Source organism: Mobula hypostoma, chromosome 1 (genome assembly GCF_963921235.1).
Source record: "Mobula hypostoma chromosome 1, sMobHyp1.1, whole genome shotgun sequence".
NCBI lineage: Eukaryota > Metazoa > Chordata > Chondrichthyes > Myliobatiformes > Myliobatidae > Mobula > Mobula hypostoma.
Window position 1 is genome coordinate 123,728,832 of NC_086097.1, and position 21,844 is coordinate 123,750,675.

Here is a 21,844-nt window from a genome sequence, read left to right on the forward strand (position 1 = left end):
TGAAGTCAATAAGCAGCTCCCTGGTCTTGCTGACATTGAGAGAGAGGTTGTTATAGTGGCACCAGTCAGTCCAATTTTTCAGTCTCCCTCCTATATGCTGATTTATCACTACCTTTGATTCGGCCATTGACTGTGGTGTCGTCAGCAAACTTAAGTATGGCATGAGGAGTCATAAGTGTAAAGTGAGTAGAACGGAGCTAAATTCAAAGCCTTGTGTTCTACTGTGCCGATGGAGTTCGTGGAGATGTTGTTGCCAATCCTGAACTTACGGGGTCAGTGAGTGAGAAAATCGAGGATCCAATTACACAAGGATCTGTTGAGGCCAAGGACTTGAAGCTTATTGATTAGTTTTGAGGGCAAGATAGTACTGACTGCCGAGCTGTAGTTGATAAAGAGCATCCTGATGTATGCATCTTTGCTGTCCAAATGTTCCAGGGTTGAGTGAAGAGCCAATGCAATGGCATCTGCTGTGACCTGTTGTGCCGGTAGGCAAATTGGAGTGGATCCAAGTCGCTTCTCAGACAGGAGTTAATGTGTTTTATCGCCAACCTCTCAAAACACTTCATCATAGTGGATGTAAGTGCAACCAGATGATACACATTGAGGCAGGTTACCCCATTATTCTTAGGCACTGGTATAATTGAAGGCTGCTTGAAGCGGGTAGGTACTTCAGACTGCCAAAGTGAAGGGTTAAAGATGTCAGTGAACACTCCAGCCAGTTGATCAGCACAGGTCTTCTGTACTCGGCCAGGTATCCCATATGGACCAGGTGCTCCCATTGTGCTCCTTTCTGTTCTCATCCTGTGGGTCTGTTCCGTATTGACAGTCTAGTCCAAGTCCAATCCATTTCTGCCATCTTTGTGCCAACACTATCACCTTCCATTTACAATCAGATACAGGGGAGTGTGTGATTGGTTACTTCTGACCATTAATGTTGGATGCTCAATTCATACAAGGACACCATTGTTCTCAAGGGCCTGGTGTTTCATGATTAGACCTCTTACTTAACTATTTCACTCTTCAGCATAGTCTTTGGTTTTTCTCATAACCATAAGACAGGCCATTCAGGTCCGTGAGTTTGCACCACCATTGCATCATGACTGATTTATTATCCCTCTCAACCCTATTCTCCTGCCTTCGCCCCATTATCTTTGACACTCTTACTGATCAAGAACCTACTAATTTCCACTTTAAATATACCCAATGATTTGGTCTCTGCAGCCGTCAGTGACAGTAAATTTCATGGATTCACCGCCCTCTGGTTAAAGAAATTCCTCCTCATCTCTATTTAAAGGACATCCTTCTATTCTGAATCTGTGCCCTCTGGCCCTAGCCTTCCCCCTATAGGAATCATCCTCTTCATGTCTACTCTATCTAGGCCTTACAGTATTCAATAGGTTTCAATGAAATCTCCCCTCATTATTCTAAACTCCAGTGAATATGGGACCAGAGCCATCAAATGCTTCTCATCTGTTAACCTTTTCGTTCCTGAGATCATTCTCATGAACCACCTCTGGACCCTCTACAATGCCAGCACATCCTTTCCCAGATAATAGGCCTAAAACTGCTCACAATACTCCAGTCTGACTAATGCCTTATAAAGCCTCAGCATTACATCCTTAACCATGGCTGGTTTCATAACCATGGAAACAGCACATAGCACAATGAGACTTTGATTTTTAACAGAAATGTCTTCGAAGTAACCGCTCTGGTTCTAATCCTGATGTGGCTACTCCAGTTTTAATTTTCTCACATTCCTCTTCAAAACAGTTAATTGACTACTTTAAATTGCCCCTAGCATGAGTGGGTTACAGGAGAAATGCTGATGTTAAGGGGCGGGGGGATAGGTGTGAATTGGTATTTGATGCTCTGTACTGATGTGATGGGCTAAAGACCTGTTTTCGTGCTGTACAATTTTATGATGTTAGTGATGTATTGTGCATTAGCATAGGTCAAGAATGCATTGACATGTTTTGCAGCTAACAGTCACTTCTTAACAGACACACCAGCTGGCAATCAGCACGCTGAAGACTATTATTTAAGCTAAAAAGAGTATTCAGTTTGTTAACACATCTGGACAGGAGAAGAAAATGGTATTAGTCTTCCTCATACACCTCTGTTTCAATATCCATCTTGGTTGATTTGCCTAAGCTTGTTTCAGACTGTGCAGAATGATATTTAGGGAAGAATTTAATATGTTCTTGCTGACTTTCTTACCCCCTTAAACCAATAATTTTGGAATATAGATCAGTAATGAACAATACAGGCCCATCAGCCCACAATATTGTGCTGACCTTTTAACCTGCTCTTAGATTAACCTAATCTTACCCTCCTATATAGACCTGATATTTCTTTCATCCATGTGCCTAGCTAAGAGTTTCCTAAACGTCCCTAATGTATCTGCCTTTGTCATCACCACTCACAGGGTATTCCACACACTTTCCTGTGAGTGAGTGTGTGTATGTGTAAAAACCCTTACTTCTGACATTCCCACCTATACTTTCTTCCAATCGCCTTAAAATTATGCACTTTATATTTGCCATTTTCTCCCTGGGGGAAAAAGTCTCTGGTACTTTTAATGTAGTACAAATATCCAAAGGCATATTTTAATATTTTATAAATGAATAATTCACTCAGTCATCTATTATTATCTGATTCTGCAAAAAAGAAAGAAATCTGAAACAAAATCTTTAAAAAATAGACTTCTGAGCATGCATTTAACTGCTGTATTTTCTACATATGACTATAATGCCTATGTTTAATAGTGAGGTAAACAGGTATACTGGTGGTGTGATAGATGCATGAGACTGAATTTAAATTGACCTTCTATAGCTATTTGATACACGAATTGGGAGGACCAAACAAATGCAAACCAGTTTCTGGAAGGTGCATTTCTTACTCTGATCTAACGAATATTGTAAGCATTTGGAGAAGCTGGGCTTTAGCCATAACATTGCAGTGTGTTTCAGTTACTTAAATTTGGGTATTCCTAACCTATATCTGGTGCTCTCCCTCTCCAGAAACTTTAAATATTTGTATGGACTTCTCAGTATGGCAGATTGAATACTTGTTATTACTGGTGACAAATAATTAGTTTTTAGTTGCGGAGAGGCAATTAGTTTTGTTTCTTCCCATCCCATGCCGCATTCTTCTCAGATGCTGACAGTGAGGACTTTATAAAAGAGATAGATAGTTACTCTCCCTCTGCTGGAGATGATCTTTGCTTGATAATTCTATGATGCAAATGCTGCTTCTGAACTATGAATCATGAGCAAGAGAAAATCTGCGGATGCTGGAAATACAAGCATCATCAACAAAATGCTAGAAGCGCGAAACGTTGACTGTACTTTTTTCCATAGATGCTGCCTGGCCTGCTGATTTCCTCCAGCATTTTTTGTGTGTTGCTCTCAACCATGAATGTTGCTTTCCTTTTGCATGGCGATGATGTTCTCTTAATTTACTGAAGAGAATTGTATGTTTGTGCAAACATCTGTGAACATGCCCTCTTAAGAACTTGTGATGGAAGGACATTCATTATTGAAGAAACTGAAGGTGTTTGGATCTTGGATTCTGCCCTAAACTTCTCCTCCAGTAAATTTATTATTGAAGTATGTTTATGTCACCATCTACTGCTCTGAGATTCATTTTCTTGCAGATATTCACAGTAAAACAAAAAAAATGGAATTAGTGAAAAATAACAAACAAAGACTGACAATCTCCAAAAGAAGACAAGCAAGCAAGGAAGCACATAGATAGATAATAACAAAATTTTAAAAGAAATAGAAAAATAAATAAAAATAAAACATAATTTAAATAAAATAGCCAAAAAAACAAACTCACTAAGAACATGAGTTGCAGAGTTCTTGAAAGTGAATCCATAGGTTGTGGAATCAGTTCGGAGTTCAGTTGAGTCAAGTTCTCCATGCTAATTCAGGAGCCTGATGGTTGTAGGATAATAACCAGAGCTTCTTCATGCCATACGTGATCAAATCCTTTCTCACTGTACTTCAGCACTTTGGTCCATGTTTGAATCATTCACCAATACTGTGCTTAGCAACACCTAGTTTGGATTTCAAGAGGGTGATTAGATATAGAGCCTAATCATCCTGCTGAAACCCAAACTGGCTAAGCAGACTATTAGTTAGTGAATGCCATTTTATTGCCCGTGTTAATGACATCACCGTCACATTGCTGCTGAGTGAAAATAGTCTGGGTGGTTATTAGCAAAATTGGAACAAACACAAAATGCTGGAGGAAATCAGCAAGCTAGGCAATACACATGGAAAGGAATGAACAGTCGACAATTTGGGCCAAGACCCTTCATTAGGACTCCCAGCAAAATTGGATTGGATTTCATTTCATGAACAGGGCATACTGTGCCTGTCTTCCACATGGTTGAATAATTTCTATAGTTGTAACTTCACTACAACAGCTTAGCCAGACGTTCAACTTGTTCAGGACCACAGGTCTACGGTGCTACAGCTGGAGAGTTATTTCCACCCATATTTTTTGTGGTGTCCAGTACTGATTGGCTACTTCTTGATAACATGGAGTGAATACAAATAGCTGGTCTAGATGACTTGATGGCATGAATTCCTGAAGAAAGCTCTGTTATAATAAGAGGAATAGATTAAGGAGAAAGACAGAGAGACTTTTTTTTCGCCAGGGCGGAAATGGCTAATACATAGGGGCATGATTTTAAGGTGACTGGGGAAAAATATGGTGGGTGGATTTCAGTGGTAAGTATATTATACAGAGAGTGGTGGTGTTGGGCAGCTACATTAGGAGCGATTAAGAAATTCTTAGCAGGCTCATGGATGATAGAAAAATGGAGAGCTATGTAGGAGGGAAGCTTTAGATTGATCTTAGAGTAGGTTAAAAGGTTTGCACAACATCGTGGGCTAAAAAATCTGTAATGCTGTATGTTCTCTGTTAGTTCATTGGCATGGTTGAACCTAGTTGCAGCTGCTTCAGCCAGGCCTTTAGCACTTTCACCCTGGGCCCTGCTGTCACTGAGGATGCAGGAGTTTTGGAACTGGCTTTTCCTGTTAATGATTTTAATTATCCACCATTCTATTCCATTAGATTTTGGAAACTCTGCAGAATTTTTGATTGGATCTGTTTGTTAGATTATTTAGCTCTATGTCATGCATGATGGAGACAGTAAAGTACCTGTGGCATGAGACTACCAACTTCCATGCTGAACATTGTTCCTGTTGTTGGCTCACTAATACCCAGTTCTGAGCTGCCTGAACTACAATGAATCTGTCCCAATTTACACAGCTGGAAGCAATACAACATAATGAAAGATGTCTTTGATGTTAGGACAGACTACCTCTGCAGAACTGAATAGTTGTGGCGGCCGGCCCATGGGGGACTCGACCCGCCATCAGGAGCCACGGGCAGACATGTGGTAGCACGTTTGGAACTACCCGCTCGGGGTGGACCTTCTGGGGATAGTCTGACGTCACGTCCGCCCCACGGGTCGCAGGAGTCCATGGGAGGGGAGATTTAAGCACGCGATTTTGAATCAGTAAAGGCATTCTGAGTTCAGCTGTCTCTGCCTCCGAGTGTTTCTTTAGTAGTGCGTTTGCGCGTGACTACATAGTATTCATTTCTACTGATGTTATCCTGGATAGATTCTGCCATGAATGAACTGTTGAGGATGAGGACAAATAGGTCTATCTCTTCTGTTGGTTTAAGATTCTTCCAAACCAATTTGATGAACAGTGAAGTTCACCACCCAAAATGCATGCTATATACTACTACCACAATTTCTTCCAGGAGTTTTTCAACACTGAGCTGTTGAGATGCATTGATTCATCAGCTGAGAGGAAGTGATAGGTGATAATCAGGAGAGGCTTTCCTTGCATGTGTTTGGCATAACAAACAAATCAAGAACAGGTGATTACTTAGGGTGAGAAAGCTAATGGGGTTAAGATAGGAGAATGGGGTTCAGAGGGATAATAAATCAGCCATGATGGAATGGTGGAGCAGATTAAATGGGCTGAATGCCCTAATTCTGCTCCTATGTCTTATGTTGCTCTCACTCAATGTGCCACAACACAATCGCAGTTGAATTCAGCAAGACCAATGTGCTGATTATTGACTGCAGGAGAAGAAAGCCAGAGGTGATCAGAAGTGGAGAGGGTCATCAAATTTTAATTCCTTCGTGCTATCATTCCAGAGGACCCGTCCTGGGACCAGCACCTAAGTGCAAGTACGAAGAAAGCAAGACATATGTTTTTTTTTATGTCTGTGAAGATGGATGCAAAGAATTTTTATGCCGTTTGCTTTTTCAGCATCATTAGTTATTCCATCCATACTTATAAAGGACTTTTTCCCCTTCACTAGTCTTTCATAATTTGTTCTTGCTTGCCATCAGTTTACTCTCATTCTGCCTTTTCTTTTCCAATCTCTTAGGACTCCTTCTTGGGCCTACTGTTACTTCTGGCATTTTTAGGAGCCTTTTCCTGATTCTAGACTTCAAAGTCAATACTAGAGACTGTCAGGGCTACTTGTGCCTGTATATGGTTGTGCAGACTTTTCTGTAGCTCTGCCTAGCTAGAGGAATGGAACATTCCCAGGGACTATGCTTATGGCCATGTATGTTTATGTGAAGATTACCATGCCAGTCTGTTGCATCATGATTTTTATAGAATATTGTCCTAGTTTAGACATCAGTGCCCAGCTGAGTTGCAACTTTCCCCAGTGAGGAAGGTTCTGCAAGGTTAACTTGGTTGAGAGTATCCTTGTTAAATGCCCACCATCCAAAAAGATGACGTACGTATTCTATCAGAATTGCTTCTAAAAATCTTTGGTTTTTTTGTTTTCACAAAATTCATTGATTACTTCCCTCCCTTTTAAAAACGGCTCTTACTTCAGGTTTGCAGAAGTGCTATTACTTCACTACAGAATATTCAAACCCTTCTGAGTTTACTGTGATACTTTTCCACCAGGATATCACTGTCCAGGAGCTTCCCGCTGTGTTGGTGTTCAAAGATGGAACCTACTACACGTATGATGGTGAGTAAAGAAGAGATGGTTTTTTCTTTCTTCAAAGCTGTGTGAATGCTATTTATATGGAAAAGACCACGCAGAAGATGCAAGTAGAGCAAATAAGTGAAATTAAGCTTTGTTACATTTTTCTTAGTACTTTCAGACAAAGCACCAATGTCCGTTACTTTAATGAAATTATGAGTGTTAAGAATAATGTGATTTTTTGCAATTGCTTCTGAATTCTTGTAAATAACATGATTGAATGGTTTTGGTATTGCACTTGAGATTTGCTTTCAGTGGTGAATTTCCGCTATACTGATTGAATTTAATGCACATTTCCAATAAGTCTTTTGTGTAGGTTCAGTTCATAAGTGGTATGAATTCTTTGATTCTCTTTGGTGTATGCTTTTGCTTTTACTATTGTATGCCAAAATTGCTAGTTTTGGTACCTGTTTAAAAAGTTCCATAGAATTAAAATTCATCAACTTCCAGTCTCCAAGAGAAACTAACCTACAAATCAATCTAGCATATTCAGAATAATTGATCCGGATGTCTCCTTAACTGGTGGCATTCATCAAAAGTAATGCTTACTTATTTTGTTCACCCTGCTTGCAATTTCAAGAACCTTTGGAAAAAGCTTGACGTAAAGTTAGTGTTCATTTGCTTATTCATTGTAAAGTGTCGAGTTCCGTGTATTTGTAATAATCACTTACAGGTGTCTTGAGGGGAAAAAAAACTACTGAAATCACCATGCCCTTTCTTACTTTTGAAACTACTATATATGCTAGATTCAGAAGCAGAGTAGAGAACAATTTCAGTGTTATCTCCAGTGCTGAACCTACACAAAAGACTTACGGGAAATGTGCAACAAATTCAAACTTCGTTGTGAATTCCAATCTGCTGAAAGTATCTTGTTTTGATGATTGTTTCAAATATCCTGTTGAAGCATCCCATTCTTCTTAGTTGCTTGGTTTGATCCATGCTGCCTAACAGCTACTTGTCAATAATTTCAGTAATACCGCACATTCAACAAATTGTCTACCATATCTTTCTCAAATATGATCATACACTCATTGTCCACTTTATTAGGTACAGGAGTCGAACCCATGTGTGGTCTTCTGCTACAGGCACCCATCCACTTCAAATTTCAACATGTTGTGCGTTCAGAGATGCTCTTCTGCACACTGCATGGTTATTTGAGTTACTGTCACCTTCTTGTCAGCTTTCACGAGTCTGGCCATTCTCCTTTAACCTCTCTCATTAGCAAGACAATTGTGTCCATAAAACAGCCATTCACAGGATGTAGTTTGTTTCTTGCACCTTCTTTGTATTCCTTAGAGATTGTTGTGTCTGAAAAACCCGGAAGATCAGCGGTTTCTAAGATAATCAAACCACCCTATTTGGCAGCAATAATCATTCCATTGTCAAAGTCACTTAGATCATATCCCTTCCCCACTCGGATGTTTGGACTGAACAACAGCTGAACCTCTTGACCGTGTCTGTGTACTTTATGCATTGAGTTGCTGCCACATGATCGGCTGATTAGATATTTGCATTAATGAGCAGGTGTATAGGAGTACCTAATAAAGTGGACACTGACTGTATACTGCTTCATTATTTTTGACATTGAGCTGAGAAACCAGTTGGTCAAGCTGTGTAGGATGTGAATTCTTAAACTGCTTTGTTAGGCGAAATAACTTTCCCTTTTGCATAATGTACAAAATAATGAGCTCATCCTACATGGCAATCATTTAGACCAAACTGTATTGCTGAGCTAACAGCAGAAATCCCTGGGGGGAAAAAAATCCCTCGGGTCAGGTAGCATCTACATAATATGACACAGACAACATTTCAGTTCTACAATCCACCAATAAAACTGCTGAGCTCCTGGGACCAAGGAGAGAAGTTTATTTTTTATCTCATTGGGACTATGCACATTGATGGATGTAACCTAATTGCATTTTTACGACAGTTTACATTTGTGCAGTGCCATTCATCAAGTAAATTACTGAAGATATTTCACAGCAATACTGCATAAAATATGATGCTGATTTAGATTCATTTACTATCTGTACATAAAAATGTAGAGTGAAATGTACCATTTGTATTAACAACACACCAAGGATATGCTAAGGGCAGCCCGCAAGAGTCACCACACATTCTAGCATCAACACAATGAGTGGCAGGACCGTAAAGAACACAACAAAACAACATCAGTGAAACAAGCCCTATTTCTCCATCCCTCCCGCACAGCCACCCATGCACATACAGTCCTCTAACCTCAGGGCAGGCCGAGTTCTTCGACCTCCAGTAGACTTGTAGTTTTACTGGCACTGAGCCCTGTCTTCCCAGTGATCTCACAGACCCAAGCTCCAGTCATCAGGCCTCGACTTCTGTACTTCCGATCAACCTTCAGGCTTTGATTCCAAATCAGATGGAAACCTTAGGACATGTGGTGTTAGAGTTTTAAAGGTATAGGGACGTGGAGAGGCTCTTGGAGAGAGATCTAGAACTTGGAATCTAACCACCAAGATGACAACACAAACCCGAAATTGGAGAAATACCGCCTCCAAGGAAAATTGATAACAAGTTTATTAACTGATAGGAGACCATAACATAGAATATAGAACAATATTGCACAGGAATAGGTCCTTTGGTCCACAATGTTGTATCAAACCAACTAAATTAGTTATCAAATGGCTAATTAAATTAGTCTCTCTGCCTACGCAATGTCCATATTAGTACACTTTCCTCATGAGCATATGCTTATCTAAGCATCTTTTAAAAGTCCCTAGGTATCTGCCTCTATTACCACCCCAGGCAGTGCATTCCAGGTACCCACTATACTCTATGTTTAAAAAAAACTTGTTGTCCTTGACATCTCCCTCTCACCTTAAATGCATGCCCTCTGGTATCAGGCATTTCAACCAAGGGAAAAAGATCCTGTCTGTCTACTCTATCTATGCATCTCTTAATCTTATAAACCTTTATCAGATCTTCTCTCAACCTCTGCAGCTCCAGAGAAATCAACCCAAATTTAACCAACTTCTTGTTATAGCACATGCCCTCTAATCCAGGCAACATCCTGGGTAACACACATAAAAAATGCTGGTGAACACAGCAGGCCAGGCAGCATCTATAGGAAGAGGTACAGTCGACGTTTCGGGCTGAAACCCTTCGTCAGGACTAACTGAAAGAAGAGATAGTAAGAGATTTGAGAGGGGGAGGGGGAGATCTGAAATGATAGGAGAAGACAGGAGGGGGAGGGATGGAGCCAAGAGCTGGAAAGTGATTGGCAAAAGGGATATCAGAGGATCATGGGACGGGAAGCCTAGGGAGAAAGAAAGGGGGAGGGGGGAAGCCCAGAGGATGGGCAAGGAGTATAGTGAGAGGGACAGAGGGAGAAAAAGGAGAGAGTAAATAAATAAATAATGATAATAAATAAATAAATGACTCTGGAGGGGAGGTGGGGCATTAACAGAAGGTAGAGAAGTCAATGTTCATGTCATCGGGTTGGAGGCTACCCAGACGGAATAGAAGATGTTGTTCCTCCAACCTGAGTGTGGCTTCAGAATGGGAATGGGACGTGGAATTAAAATGTGTGGCCACTGGGAGATCCTTTTTTCTCTGGCGGACAGAGCGTAGGTGTTCAGCAAAACAGTCTCCCAGCCTGGTAAACCTCTTCTGCACTCTCTCCAAAACCTTGACATCCTTTCTATAATGGTATGACCAGAACTGTATGCAATACTCCAGATGCGGCCTACTAGAGTTTTATAAAGCTGCTGTATAACTCCTGACTTTTGAACTCAATGACTTGACTAATAAAGGCAAGCGTGCCACATGCCTTCTTAATTAGTGTAGCCACCTTCAGAAAGTGATGAACTTAGACTCCAAGATCCCTCTGCTCATCAATACTAAGGGTCTTGTCTTAAAAGTGCACTGTTTCTTTGCATTTGACCTATCAAGGTGCAACACTTCACAATTGGTTTGGTGAAACAACATCTGTTATTTCCCCACACATATCTGCAACTGATCTATATCTCACTCTATTCTTTGCCAGTCTTCTATGGTATCCACAACACCACCAATCTTCACACCATCTGCAAACTTACTCACCCATCTACATTTTCATCTAGGTCATTTGTATACATCAGAAACAGCAGAGATCCCAGTACAGTTCCCTGCAGAACATCAGTAAACACAAACCTTCAGCTAGAGTAAGTCCCTTCTATCACTACCTTCTGTTTTCTATGGGCAAACAATCTCTAAATCCAAACGACCAATTCACCATGAATCCCTCCCATGCATCTTAATCTTCTGGATGAGCTTCCCATGAGGTACCTTGTCAAGTGCCTTACTAAAATCCATGTTGACAACATCCATGGCTCTACCTTGGTAACAACAGATGGTGCAGTCTGGGTCATATTACGATCGAGGAACGTGTTTGTAGACCGGATATTGAACTTTTTACTGTTGGACTTCGGCCATATTCCACCAAGATACAACACTGGGCGGCGCGGGAGGTCGTTCCTGCCTGTGGCCATTGAACTTGCTGCTCCTCCCGTGGAGGGTCAGACACCCTGAGCCAATAGACTGGTCCTGGACCTATTTTTCATCTGGCAAAGTTTGCATTTGTTGTTTGATTGTTTGTGGTTTTTGTATTGCTATATTTATACTCTATTCTTGGTTGGTGTGGCTGTAACGAAACTCAATTTCCCTCGGAATCAATGAAGTATATCTATCTATCTATCTATCTATCTATCAATCGCACTCATCACCTTGTCAAAAAAAATTATATCTAATTAGTAAGACAGGACTTACCCTGCACAAAGCCATGCTAGCTCTTCCTAATTAGGCCATGGTTTTCCAAATGCTCATAAATTCTATCCCTAAGAATTCTCTCTAGTACCCTTCCTACCACTGACGTGAGACTCCCTGGTCTATAGTTTCCAGGATTATCCCTGATTACCTCCTTGAACAATTGAACAACAATAGCTACTCGTCCTCTGACACCTCACCAGTGGCTTGAGAGGATACGAAGATATTGGTCAAGGTCTGAGCAGTCTCTTCTTCAACTTCTCAATAAGCTGGGGTATGACCCATTAAGCCTTACGGACTTATCCACTTTCCTCTTTAAGAGACCCAACACAGCCTCCTGCTTTACCTTGAAAAGCCCTAGCATATCAATAAGCTCAGCATTGATCTCCCTATCCTCCAAGTCCTTCTCCTCGGTAAGTACTGATGCACTACTCATTAAGGACCTCTGCTTTCAAGCAACTGTTCCCACCTTTGTCTTTGAGTGGTCCTACCCTCTCCCTAGTTATCCTCTTACTCTTAATGTACAGTTGTAAGAAAAAGTTTGTAAACCCATTGCAATTACTGGTAGTTCTGCTTTAATTACTCATAAAATGTGGTCTGATCTTCATCTAGGTAATAATAGTAGACAAACACAATCTGCCTAAACTAATAATACACAAGCAATTGTACTTTTCATGTCTTTATTGAACACATTGTCTAATCACAGTCCAGGCTGGGAAAAGTATGTGAATCCTTGTACTTAATAACTGGTAAAATCTCCTTTAGCAGCAATAACCTCCACCAGATGTTTCCTATAGCTGTTGATCAGATTTGAACAACAGTGAGGATGAATTTTAGACCATTCCTCCATACAAAACCGTTTCAGTTCATCAATATTTCTAGGATACCTTGCATGACCAGCCCTCTTCAGGCTATGTCACCACATCTCAATTTGTTTAAGATCTGGACTCTGGCTTGGCCATTCCAAAATGCAAATTTTCTTCTTTTTAAACCATTCTGTTGTTGATTTACTCATGTGTTTCAGATTATTGTCCATGTTTCACAGTTGGGATGAGGTTTTGATGCTGGTGTGCAGTACCCTTTTTCCTTCAAACATGGTGGTTTGCCATTTCTGCCAAAAAGTTCAACTTCTGTCTCATTTGTCCACAGAACATTGTCTCAGAAGCATTGTGGAACATCCAGGTGGACTTTTGCAAATTTGAGACGTGCAGTAATTTTTTTTTTTGGAGAACAATGGTTTCAACCATGGTGTCTTTCCATGTACATCATTCTTGTTCAGTGTTTTTCATATAGTGGACACATGAACAGAGACTCGAGCAGGTTCTAGAGATTTCAACAGGTCTTTTGCTATTACCCTTGGGTTCTTTGAGAGGATCCTTCAGCATTCATTGATTGAAACACCTGACTCTATATAGCTTTTGTAGAAGGCATTACCCCAGAGGTACACATACTACTTTGAACCTAGACTGTGATTGTTTAAATGGTGTACTCAGTATTGACCAGAAGGAATACAATTGTTTGTGTGTTAGTAGTTTAGGCAGACTGTTTTTGTCTATTATTGTGACTTAGATGAAGGTCAAACCACATTTTATGAGTAATTAATGCAGAAAACCAGGTAATTGTAAAGGGTTCACAAACTTTTTCTTACAACTGTATGTATAGAATGCCTTGGGATTCTCTTTAATCCTACTTGCCAAGGCCCTTTCTGGCTTCCCTAATTCCCTCCTTGAGTTCTCTTCTGGCTTCTTCATAATTCTCAAAGGCTCTGTTTGATCCTCACTTCCTAACCTTTACATACTTTTGTTTTTCTTCTTGACTAAAGTCATCATCTGTCTCAATATACAAGGTCCTTTGCTTTGCTATCCTTGTCCTTCCTTCCTGACTGGAACAAGCCTGTCCTGTGTCAGTGCAGTTGGCCTTTAAACACCCTCCATATGTCGGATGTGGACGTCAAAAACAGCTGTTCCAATTAATTCCCGCTAGTTTCTGCCTAATGCTCTCATAATTTTCCTTGCTCCAATTTAATACTCTCTCGCAAGGTTCATACTTAGTTATAGCTAACTTAAAACTTAGGAGTCGTGAGCACTGTTCCCTAATTGCTCACCCACTGGAAGGCTGGTTACCTGGCCAGGCTCATTACCTAACACTGAGTCCAGTACAGCCCCTCTTCTTGTTGGATAATCTAGATATTGATTTTTAAAAAACCCTCCTGGATGCACCTAAAAATTCTGCCCCATCTACCCCATCTAAATCTCTTGCACTAAGAAGATCCTGGTTTATATTAAGGAAGTGGAAGTCCCCCATGGCAACCCTATTATTTTTACACCTCTCTTTAATCTGCCTGCATATCTGTCCCGGTGAACATTTTGAAGTGGACCTAAGTAAAGCTCATGTATGGGGTAAAGACATTGCCCATGAAGGAAGTTCATGGAAGGAAATTGGACATGACAGTGGGCAAGCTCTGAAAATGTATGGAGTGATGAGGATGGACAGTGAGATGGATTACATCAGCAGGTATCAAGAATCTGGCTTGCTTTCAGATGACAACCCCAGGGCAGAAGTAAATGAAAAGTACCCAGGATCCTTTGGTAACTCCATATATAGTAGCTTCTTTTTGTTATATATTTGTATGAGAACACAAATTAATTAAAACCAAAGCCTTACATGCAAATTTGTATTCATGAAAGCCTTTCTGTGGATGCAGGGTCAAACCTCCAGAGAACTACATGGTGCATAACTAACAAGGAAATTCAGTTATGTTCCTAAACTGCCAGTAGATGCAATTGAAACCCTGCTGGTTTCCTTGGCTGCGTGAGTCTAGGAAAGACGCACTCTGTTCCTGTCAAACCCGTGAGATTAAAACGGCTCTCCTACCCCAAACCCCGGTTTGTGTGGATGCTGTGTAATTTGCTACCCTGTTACAACTCACTGCTAAAAAATCACAGACAGCATGCTGCATAAGACTAAAAGAATTGTATTTTTTAATCGTACTTAACTGAAGGGTTAGTAAAGGAAAAAAAAACAAAAAGGGCCCATTATATTTAAAGAGTAAAACGTGCACTAGTTGGAGCTCATCTTGAACTTCTTTGTCACTCTCACACTGGGCCCTCGGTCTGCCTGAAAACACATACCACCTTCTGAACATTGCTCCCAATCCTTCTCGAACAAATGGGTCTCCCACCAGTATCCTACAACCGGTTCTCCCCAGGGTCTTCTCTCTTCATCTCCCACCAAAAAAAAACGATCCAAGACCCTCACCAAAAAACCTTCCCCCAGTTCCACCATCCTAATTGGATGGCGCACATTCCTCATCATCCCTTATCTTCAACCATAACCCAAACAGGCTGCAGGCAGAACAGACTGCTCTTACAGAACTGCTAAATGAAATACCTACAGCATAACAGTAAAGCTGTGAACCAGGCCATTACACAACCTTGGCACAGAATTCACTAGTAAATGCATAAGTTTCAGCCAAAACTATTGGCATTCACTAATTTAAAATCTAGAGGTTTAATCCCACCTTGCAGTTTAGTCCCAAATGTAACTTTGAACTGGATCTTCCCTCTGTCCTCTCCCTAAGAATTCTTGAGAAGAAGCAGTGTGTATCTAATTGTACTATATGTTGCTCTGCTTGGGTGACATGAATGCAGATCAACAAACATTCATCCCCAAAAGTTTCTATTTGTTTGACATTCTGTTTAAAGAAAGACTTGGAGTTTGAGAGGCAAACAATTTAGAAGACCCAGGCCAAGCATAACCTCTCTTTTCTGCTCTATACCTATCGCAATGCAGAGGTGCCCTGTTTATTTTACAAATCTAATCAACACAGTAGCACAGAGCCAAAACAAGATTTGCCATTGCCAAATAATTTTTGGGTTAGAAGTTGAGGAAAATATTGAACTAGATCATGTATTAGATGAATATTGGCCTAGAATTTACAGTCAGTCATAAATCAGTGGATCTGACCTTGGAGAGAGCTATCCATGAAGATAAAACAATGAAGATTCAAGATTGTTTAATGTCATTTGCTGTACACAAGTGTAAGGATGTGACAGAACAAGTCTGCCACGAGCAATTTCTTCCTCCCCTGGGCCCCCCCCCCCCCACCGCCCCCGTAGCCTCTTAATTCTCAGTATCCCCGTCTGGCTGTGCTGACATTATGCTTATTGGGTGTACATGCTTGGCTAATGCGCAGCATGGATATTTTTGTTTGCACTTGCAAACAACAGCAAATTGTGGGAGTGATCTGACTTTCTAAACAGCAGGTGGAGGAGTGCTTTGTAAGTGTTGCGGAAAGGAGAGTAGTAGTGGTCGAATATGCTATCTCCCTGTATGCTCACCTGAATGTGTTGACAAAACTTCAGAGAGACTTTAGACAGCGTTGCTCGATTAAAGTCACTGGCAACAATGAAGGCAGCCTCTGGATGTACAATCTCTAGGGTGTTGTGTCCGACAGAGTGATCAGCAGCACTGGGGCTCCACAGGGGACTGTCTTGTCTCCCTTTCTCTTCACCATTTACACCTCGGACTTCAACTACTGCACAGAGTCTTGTCATCTTTAGAAGTTTTCGGATGACTCTGCCATAGTTGGATGCATCAGCAAGGGAGATGATGCTGAGTACAGGGCTACGGTAGGAAACTTTGTCTCATGGTGTGAGCAGAATTATCTGCAGCTTAATGTGAAAAAGACAAAGGAGCTGGTGGTAGACCTGAGGAGAGCTAAGGTACCAGTGACCCCTGTTTCCATCCAGGGGGTCAGTGTGGACATGGTGGAGGATTACAAATACCTGGGGTTACGAATCGACAATAAACTGGACTGGTCAAAGAACACTGAGGCTGTCTACAAGAAGGTTCAGAGCTGTCTGTATTTCCTGAGGAGACTGAGGTCCTTTAACCATCTGCTGGACAATGCCGAGGATGTTCTACGAGTCTGTGGTGGCCAGTGGTATCATGTTTGCTGTTGTGTGCTGGGGCAGCAGGCTGAGGGTAGCAGACACCAACAGAATCAACAAATTCATTTGTAAGGCCAGTGATGTTGTGATGATGGAACTGGACTCTCTCACGGTGGTGTCTGAAAAGAGGATGCTGTCTAAGTTGCATGCCATCCTGGTCAATGTCTCCTATCCACTACATAATGTACTGGGTGGACACAGGAGTACATTCAGCCAGAGACTCATTCCACCGAGATGCAGCACAGAGCATCATAGGAAGTCATTCCTGCCTGTGGCCATCAAACTTTACAACTCCTCCCTTGGAGGGTCAGACACCCTGAGCCAATAGGCTGGTCCTGGACTTATTTCATAATTTACTGGCATAATTTACATATTACTATTTAACTATTTATGGTTCTATTACTATTTATTATTTATGGTGCAACTGTAACAAAAACCAATTTCCCCCAGGATCAATAAAGTATGACTATGACTATGGTGATAGTCTCGTACAGTTCCGTGAGAGCCAGGCCAGTATCAGCCTGAGACAGACTGTACACCACTGTGATAATAACAACCGTGAACTCCCTAGGCAGACAGAAAGGTCTGCATAGTAGCACAAGGTGCTCCAGATCCAGAGAACGAAAGGACTTGAGGACATGCACATTCCGGGGGTTATTATTGATCGAGAAGCATACCCCACCTCCTTTACTCTTCCCAGAGAGGTTTTTTGACCTGTTTTGGTTTTTATGTAATTTTTCAGGCTCATGGTAGCAACTCCCCCATCATTCCAAAGAATGGACTATTCCTTTTCTCCTAGAGTAAGGAGATCCTTACCTAAAGGCTCATTTTGATGTAGGTGAAGAAGGAGAGAGGGTGTGGTAAGGTGAGGTGTATTACCTTACCATTTAGATGGAATAGATGGCTTTGTTGCCACGTTTGCAGATGATACAAAGATTGGTGGAGGGGCAGGTAGTGTTGCATAAACAGGTAGGATGCAGAGGACTTAGACAGATTGGGAAAATGGGCAAGAAAGTGGCAAATGAAATACAATGTTGGAAAATGCATGGTCATGCACTTTGGTAGTAGGAATAAATGTGTGGACTATTTCCTAAACAGGGAGAAAACTTAGGAATCTGAGATGCAGAAGGACTTGGGAGTCCTTGTGCAGAACACCCTGAAGGTTAACTTGCAGGTTGAGTCACTGGTGAGGAAGGCAAATGCCATGCTAGCATTCATTTCAAGAGGTCTAGAACACAAGAACAAGGATGTGATGCTGAGGCTTTATAAGGCACTGGTGAGGCCTCACCCTGAGTATTGTGAACAGTTTTGGGCCCCTCATCTTCGAAAAGATGTGCTGGCATTGGAGAGGCTCCAGAGGAGGTTCACAAGGATGATTCCAGGAATGAAAGGATTATCATACGAGGAACATTTGATGGCGCTGGAATTCAGAAGGATGAGGGAGGAATCTTATTGAAATCTTTTGAATGTTGAAAGGCCTAGACAGAATAGATGTGGAAAGGATATTACCCATGGTGGGAGAGTCCAGGACAAGAGTGCACAGCCTCAGAATAGAGGGGTGTCTTTCAAAACAGAGATGCAGAGAAATTTCTTTAGCCAAAGGGTGGTGAACTTGTTGCCACATGCAGCTGTGGAGGCCAGGTTGCTGGGTGTATTTAAGGCAGACTCGATGGGTCAGATGGCCTATTACTTCAGACTGATGTTTTGGAACTGTAGTCTTAAAGGTGTGATGGTGTATATTTGCATTTTCTCTTTTTGTTATTTTGCCATTTTTGCGCTGTAAATATTTTTGAACTTGTTCTAAAAGTTTTTCACCTCTGGCTCACCATAAATACCTTTGCACTGAATGTGCTATCCAGACCTGCTGTCCATTTTTTAAAGTCCACACCTTCTTAAGGGCATGGGACCCTTTCCAAAACCCACAGTGTGACAAAGGAGAACAAAATAATTGTTACTCCAGATCCAATACAGTGCAAAAAAAAGACAAAAATAAGGAACACAATAATAATTTTAAAACACAATAAATTCCAGGCAGTTTCTACAGCAGGTTACATGGTCAGCATAGCATTGTGGGCTGAAGGGCCTGTAATGTGCTATAGATTTTCTGTGTTTCTATATAAATATATAAGATGGCTTAAATACATAGATTAGTTGTCCATAAAGTGACACTAGACTGTACATAAAGTGATTGATGGGAAATAATAAAATGGTGGTGGAGTTAGTGGGTGGAGATGTAGATCAGTTTTACTGCTTGGGGAAAGTAACTGTTTTTGGTGTTCCTGGTGTGGATGCTACATAGCCTCCACCCCGATGGGAGAAACAGTGCGTGAGCAGGGTGTGTGGGATCCTTCAAAATTTTACTGACCTTTCGGTGTGTATGTCCTTGATGGTGGGTAAACCTAACCAGAGGGCTTAAAAAGAGGATTTTCATAGCAGTCATAGAGTCCATTCTCACGTACGGATGTGAGGCGTGGACACTCACCAAGACTATGCGAAAGTCTCTAGATGGTTGCTATACACGAATGCTCCGGATGGCTCTTGATGTGAGTTGGCAACAGCACATGACGAACGTTGAGCTCTATAATGACCTACCGATGCTCACCACTAAAATCGAGGCGAGAAGACTGCAACTAGCGGGGCACTGTCTATGCCACCCCAAGCTACCTGCCAGCCTAGTCATCATATGGGAGCCCAAGCACGGGAGGATGAACCCTGGGCACCCTCCCAAGACTATGGTCAACATGCTCCTAGAAGACAGCGGCGCGGCTAATGTAGATGAACTGAACACACTGATGAGGGAGGGGGAGAAGTGGAGAGTCCGTCATTGTGCCTGACGCCGGCCCCCTCGGCCAGGGTCAACGTAGTAGTAGTAGTAGTGGGTAGGCGGGTGTCAGTGATGCACTGGGCAGTTTTGACTAACAGGTTGTTGTTGTAATGTGAGCATAATTAAAAGTAAGTTAATACTAATTAGGATAATGGGGGGTTTTTACTTCCAGTTTGTTTGTATATAGTGTTCCTGCCATGCCATACAGGTTGTAAAAGTATCTGTATATAGATTAGGATTTTGACGTTCGAGATAAAGTTGTTTCTTTGGGCATGAAGTTATTGAGTGGGGCTTTTTCAAAGTAGAAGTTACCACATATTTTTGGCGACAAAGTAAACTGGTTTTGTGGACGTGTCGGCACGTCTTGAACGGGAGCAGCAGCGCCGATAAGGGGCCTCACGTTCAGATGGCTACGTTTGGGACTATCATTGAATTTGTGGAGGTTACGGAGGACTGGTCGGAGTATGAGGAAAGGTTGGGACACTTTTTCTGTGCTAATGGAATTACTGAGGAGGCTAAGAAGCGCTCTATTCTCCTGAGTGTGTGTGGGGCAAAGACTTACAAGCTAATGAGGAATTTAGCCACACCGTGGAAACCAGGGGACATTCCATATAACGAACTGGTCAAGTTCGTGGGGAACCACTACAATCTGAAACCTTCTGTGATAGTCCAACGGTGTAAGTTTCATAGCCGTTTCAGGAAGCCAGGTTGGTCTGTGGCCGAGCTTCAGCAGCATAATGACGGCATACAACTCCGCCTGTTACGGGAAACCCCACCGCTGACTCTCAAGAAAGCCTTAGAGATTGCCCAAGGCATGGATATGGCTGCTAATAATGTCAAGGATATCCAGAAAGGACAGGGGGGGTTGCAGTCTGTGGCCATGCACCAAGTCAGGAGGGAGACTGGTAAACAGGCAAAGCGGGTGGAATGTTTCCAGTGTGGAGGGATGCACTATGCAAATAATTGCAAATTCAAAGACACTGTCTACCATGCTTGTAGCAAAAAGGGACATTTAGCTAAAAAGTGCAGAAGTTCAAAGGGTAAGATTAAGCCTGGGCAGGGGAAACCTCAACAGGCTCAGGCAGCCACACACCATCTAGAAGAAGCAGATGAAGAGGCAGCATGTGCCTACAACATGTTTGCAGTGGAAACAGATGAAGAACCACCTGACCATATTATGCCAGTCACTGTCAGGGGAAAGGACATTAAGTTTGAGATTGATTCCAGGGCTACTGCATCAGTCATTAGTGAGGAGACCTACAGGAGGACATAGGGGTAAGCTTTTCACAAAGCTGGACATGAGCCACGCCTATCAACAGCTGCTGCTTGACGAGGATTCAAAGGAGTATGTCACAATTAATACACACAAGGGATTATTCAAGTACAATCGCCTGGTGTTTGGAGTGGCATCCAGCTCTGCCGTTTTCCAAAGGACAATGGACTCTTTGCTGCAGGGGATTCCGCACGGAGCAGTGTACCTTGATGATACTTTGATCTCTGGGGCTACGGAGGTGGAGCATCTGGCTAATTTAGGACGGGTGCTGTAGAGGCTCTCAGACGCAGGGCTGCAGTTGAAATGCGGAAAATGTGTGTTCCTGGCATCGAGTGTGACTTACCTGGGACACAAGATCACCGCCCCCCAACCATAGACAAACTTAGGCAAGTGGTTGCAGTCCGCGGGTTGCCTGACACTCTGGTCACTGATAATGGCCCAATGTTCACCAGTGAGCTGTTCAGTGAGTTCATGCAGCAGAATGGCATTCATCACACTCAGACGGCCCCTTTCCACCCAGCCTCCAATGGTTTGGCTGAGCGGCTGTTCAGACAGTGAAGGAAAGCCTGAAGCGGATGACAATGGGACTCTTAGCATTCAGCTTTCACATTTCCTGTTTCAATACCGCCTCACACCACAGACTATGACTGCCCGCACTCCCGCAGAGATGCTGATGGGGCGTAGGCCCAAGTCAAGATTGGACCTGCTGCGCGGGACATGAAGGCAAAAGTGGAGAGAAAGCAGGAAAAGCAGAAGGAGGGACATGATCAGCAAGCACGAGAGAGACAGTTAAAACCGGATGGCAATGACTATTTGAGAAACAATCAGCAATGGCTGCCTGGGGTTATTCTTAAACAGAGTGGTCCCGTCGCCTATGTGGTTAAGCTGACTGATGGGCGTGTTTTCCGCAGACATCAGGACCATGTGCGCCTGCAACATGATACCGGCTCAGAGGCAGACAGTTCCATGGAGTTTCCA

At 42.2% G+C, this 21,844-nt stretch overlaps 1 protein-coding gene across 1 annotated transcript in view; it reads left to right on the plus strand.

The window, feature by feature from the left end:
• Nucleotides 1–21,844, plus strand: part of LOC134350232 (protein disulfide-isomerase TMX3-like) — a 161,658-nt gene that overhangs the window by 65,632 nt on the left and 74,182 nt on the right. Inside the window, exon 9 of the mRNA XM_063055243.1 lies at nucleotides 6,960–7,026. Coding sequence (XP_062911313.1) covers nucleotides 6,960–7,026 — 67 coding nt within the window. The remainder of the gene's footprint in view (nucleotides 1–6,959; nucleotides 7,027–21,844) is intronic.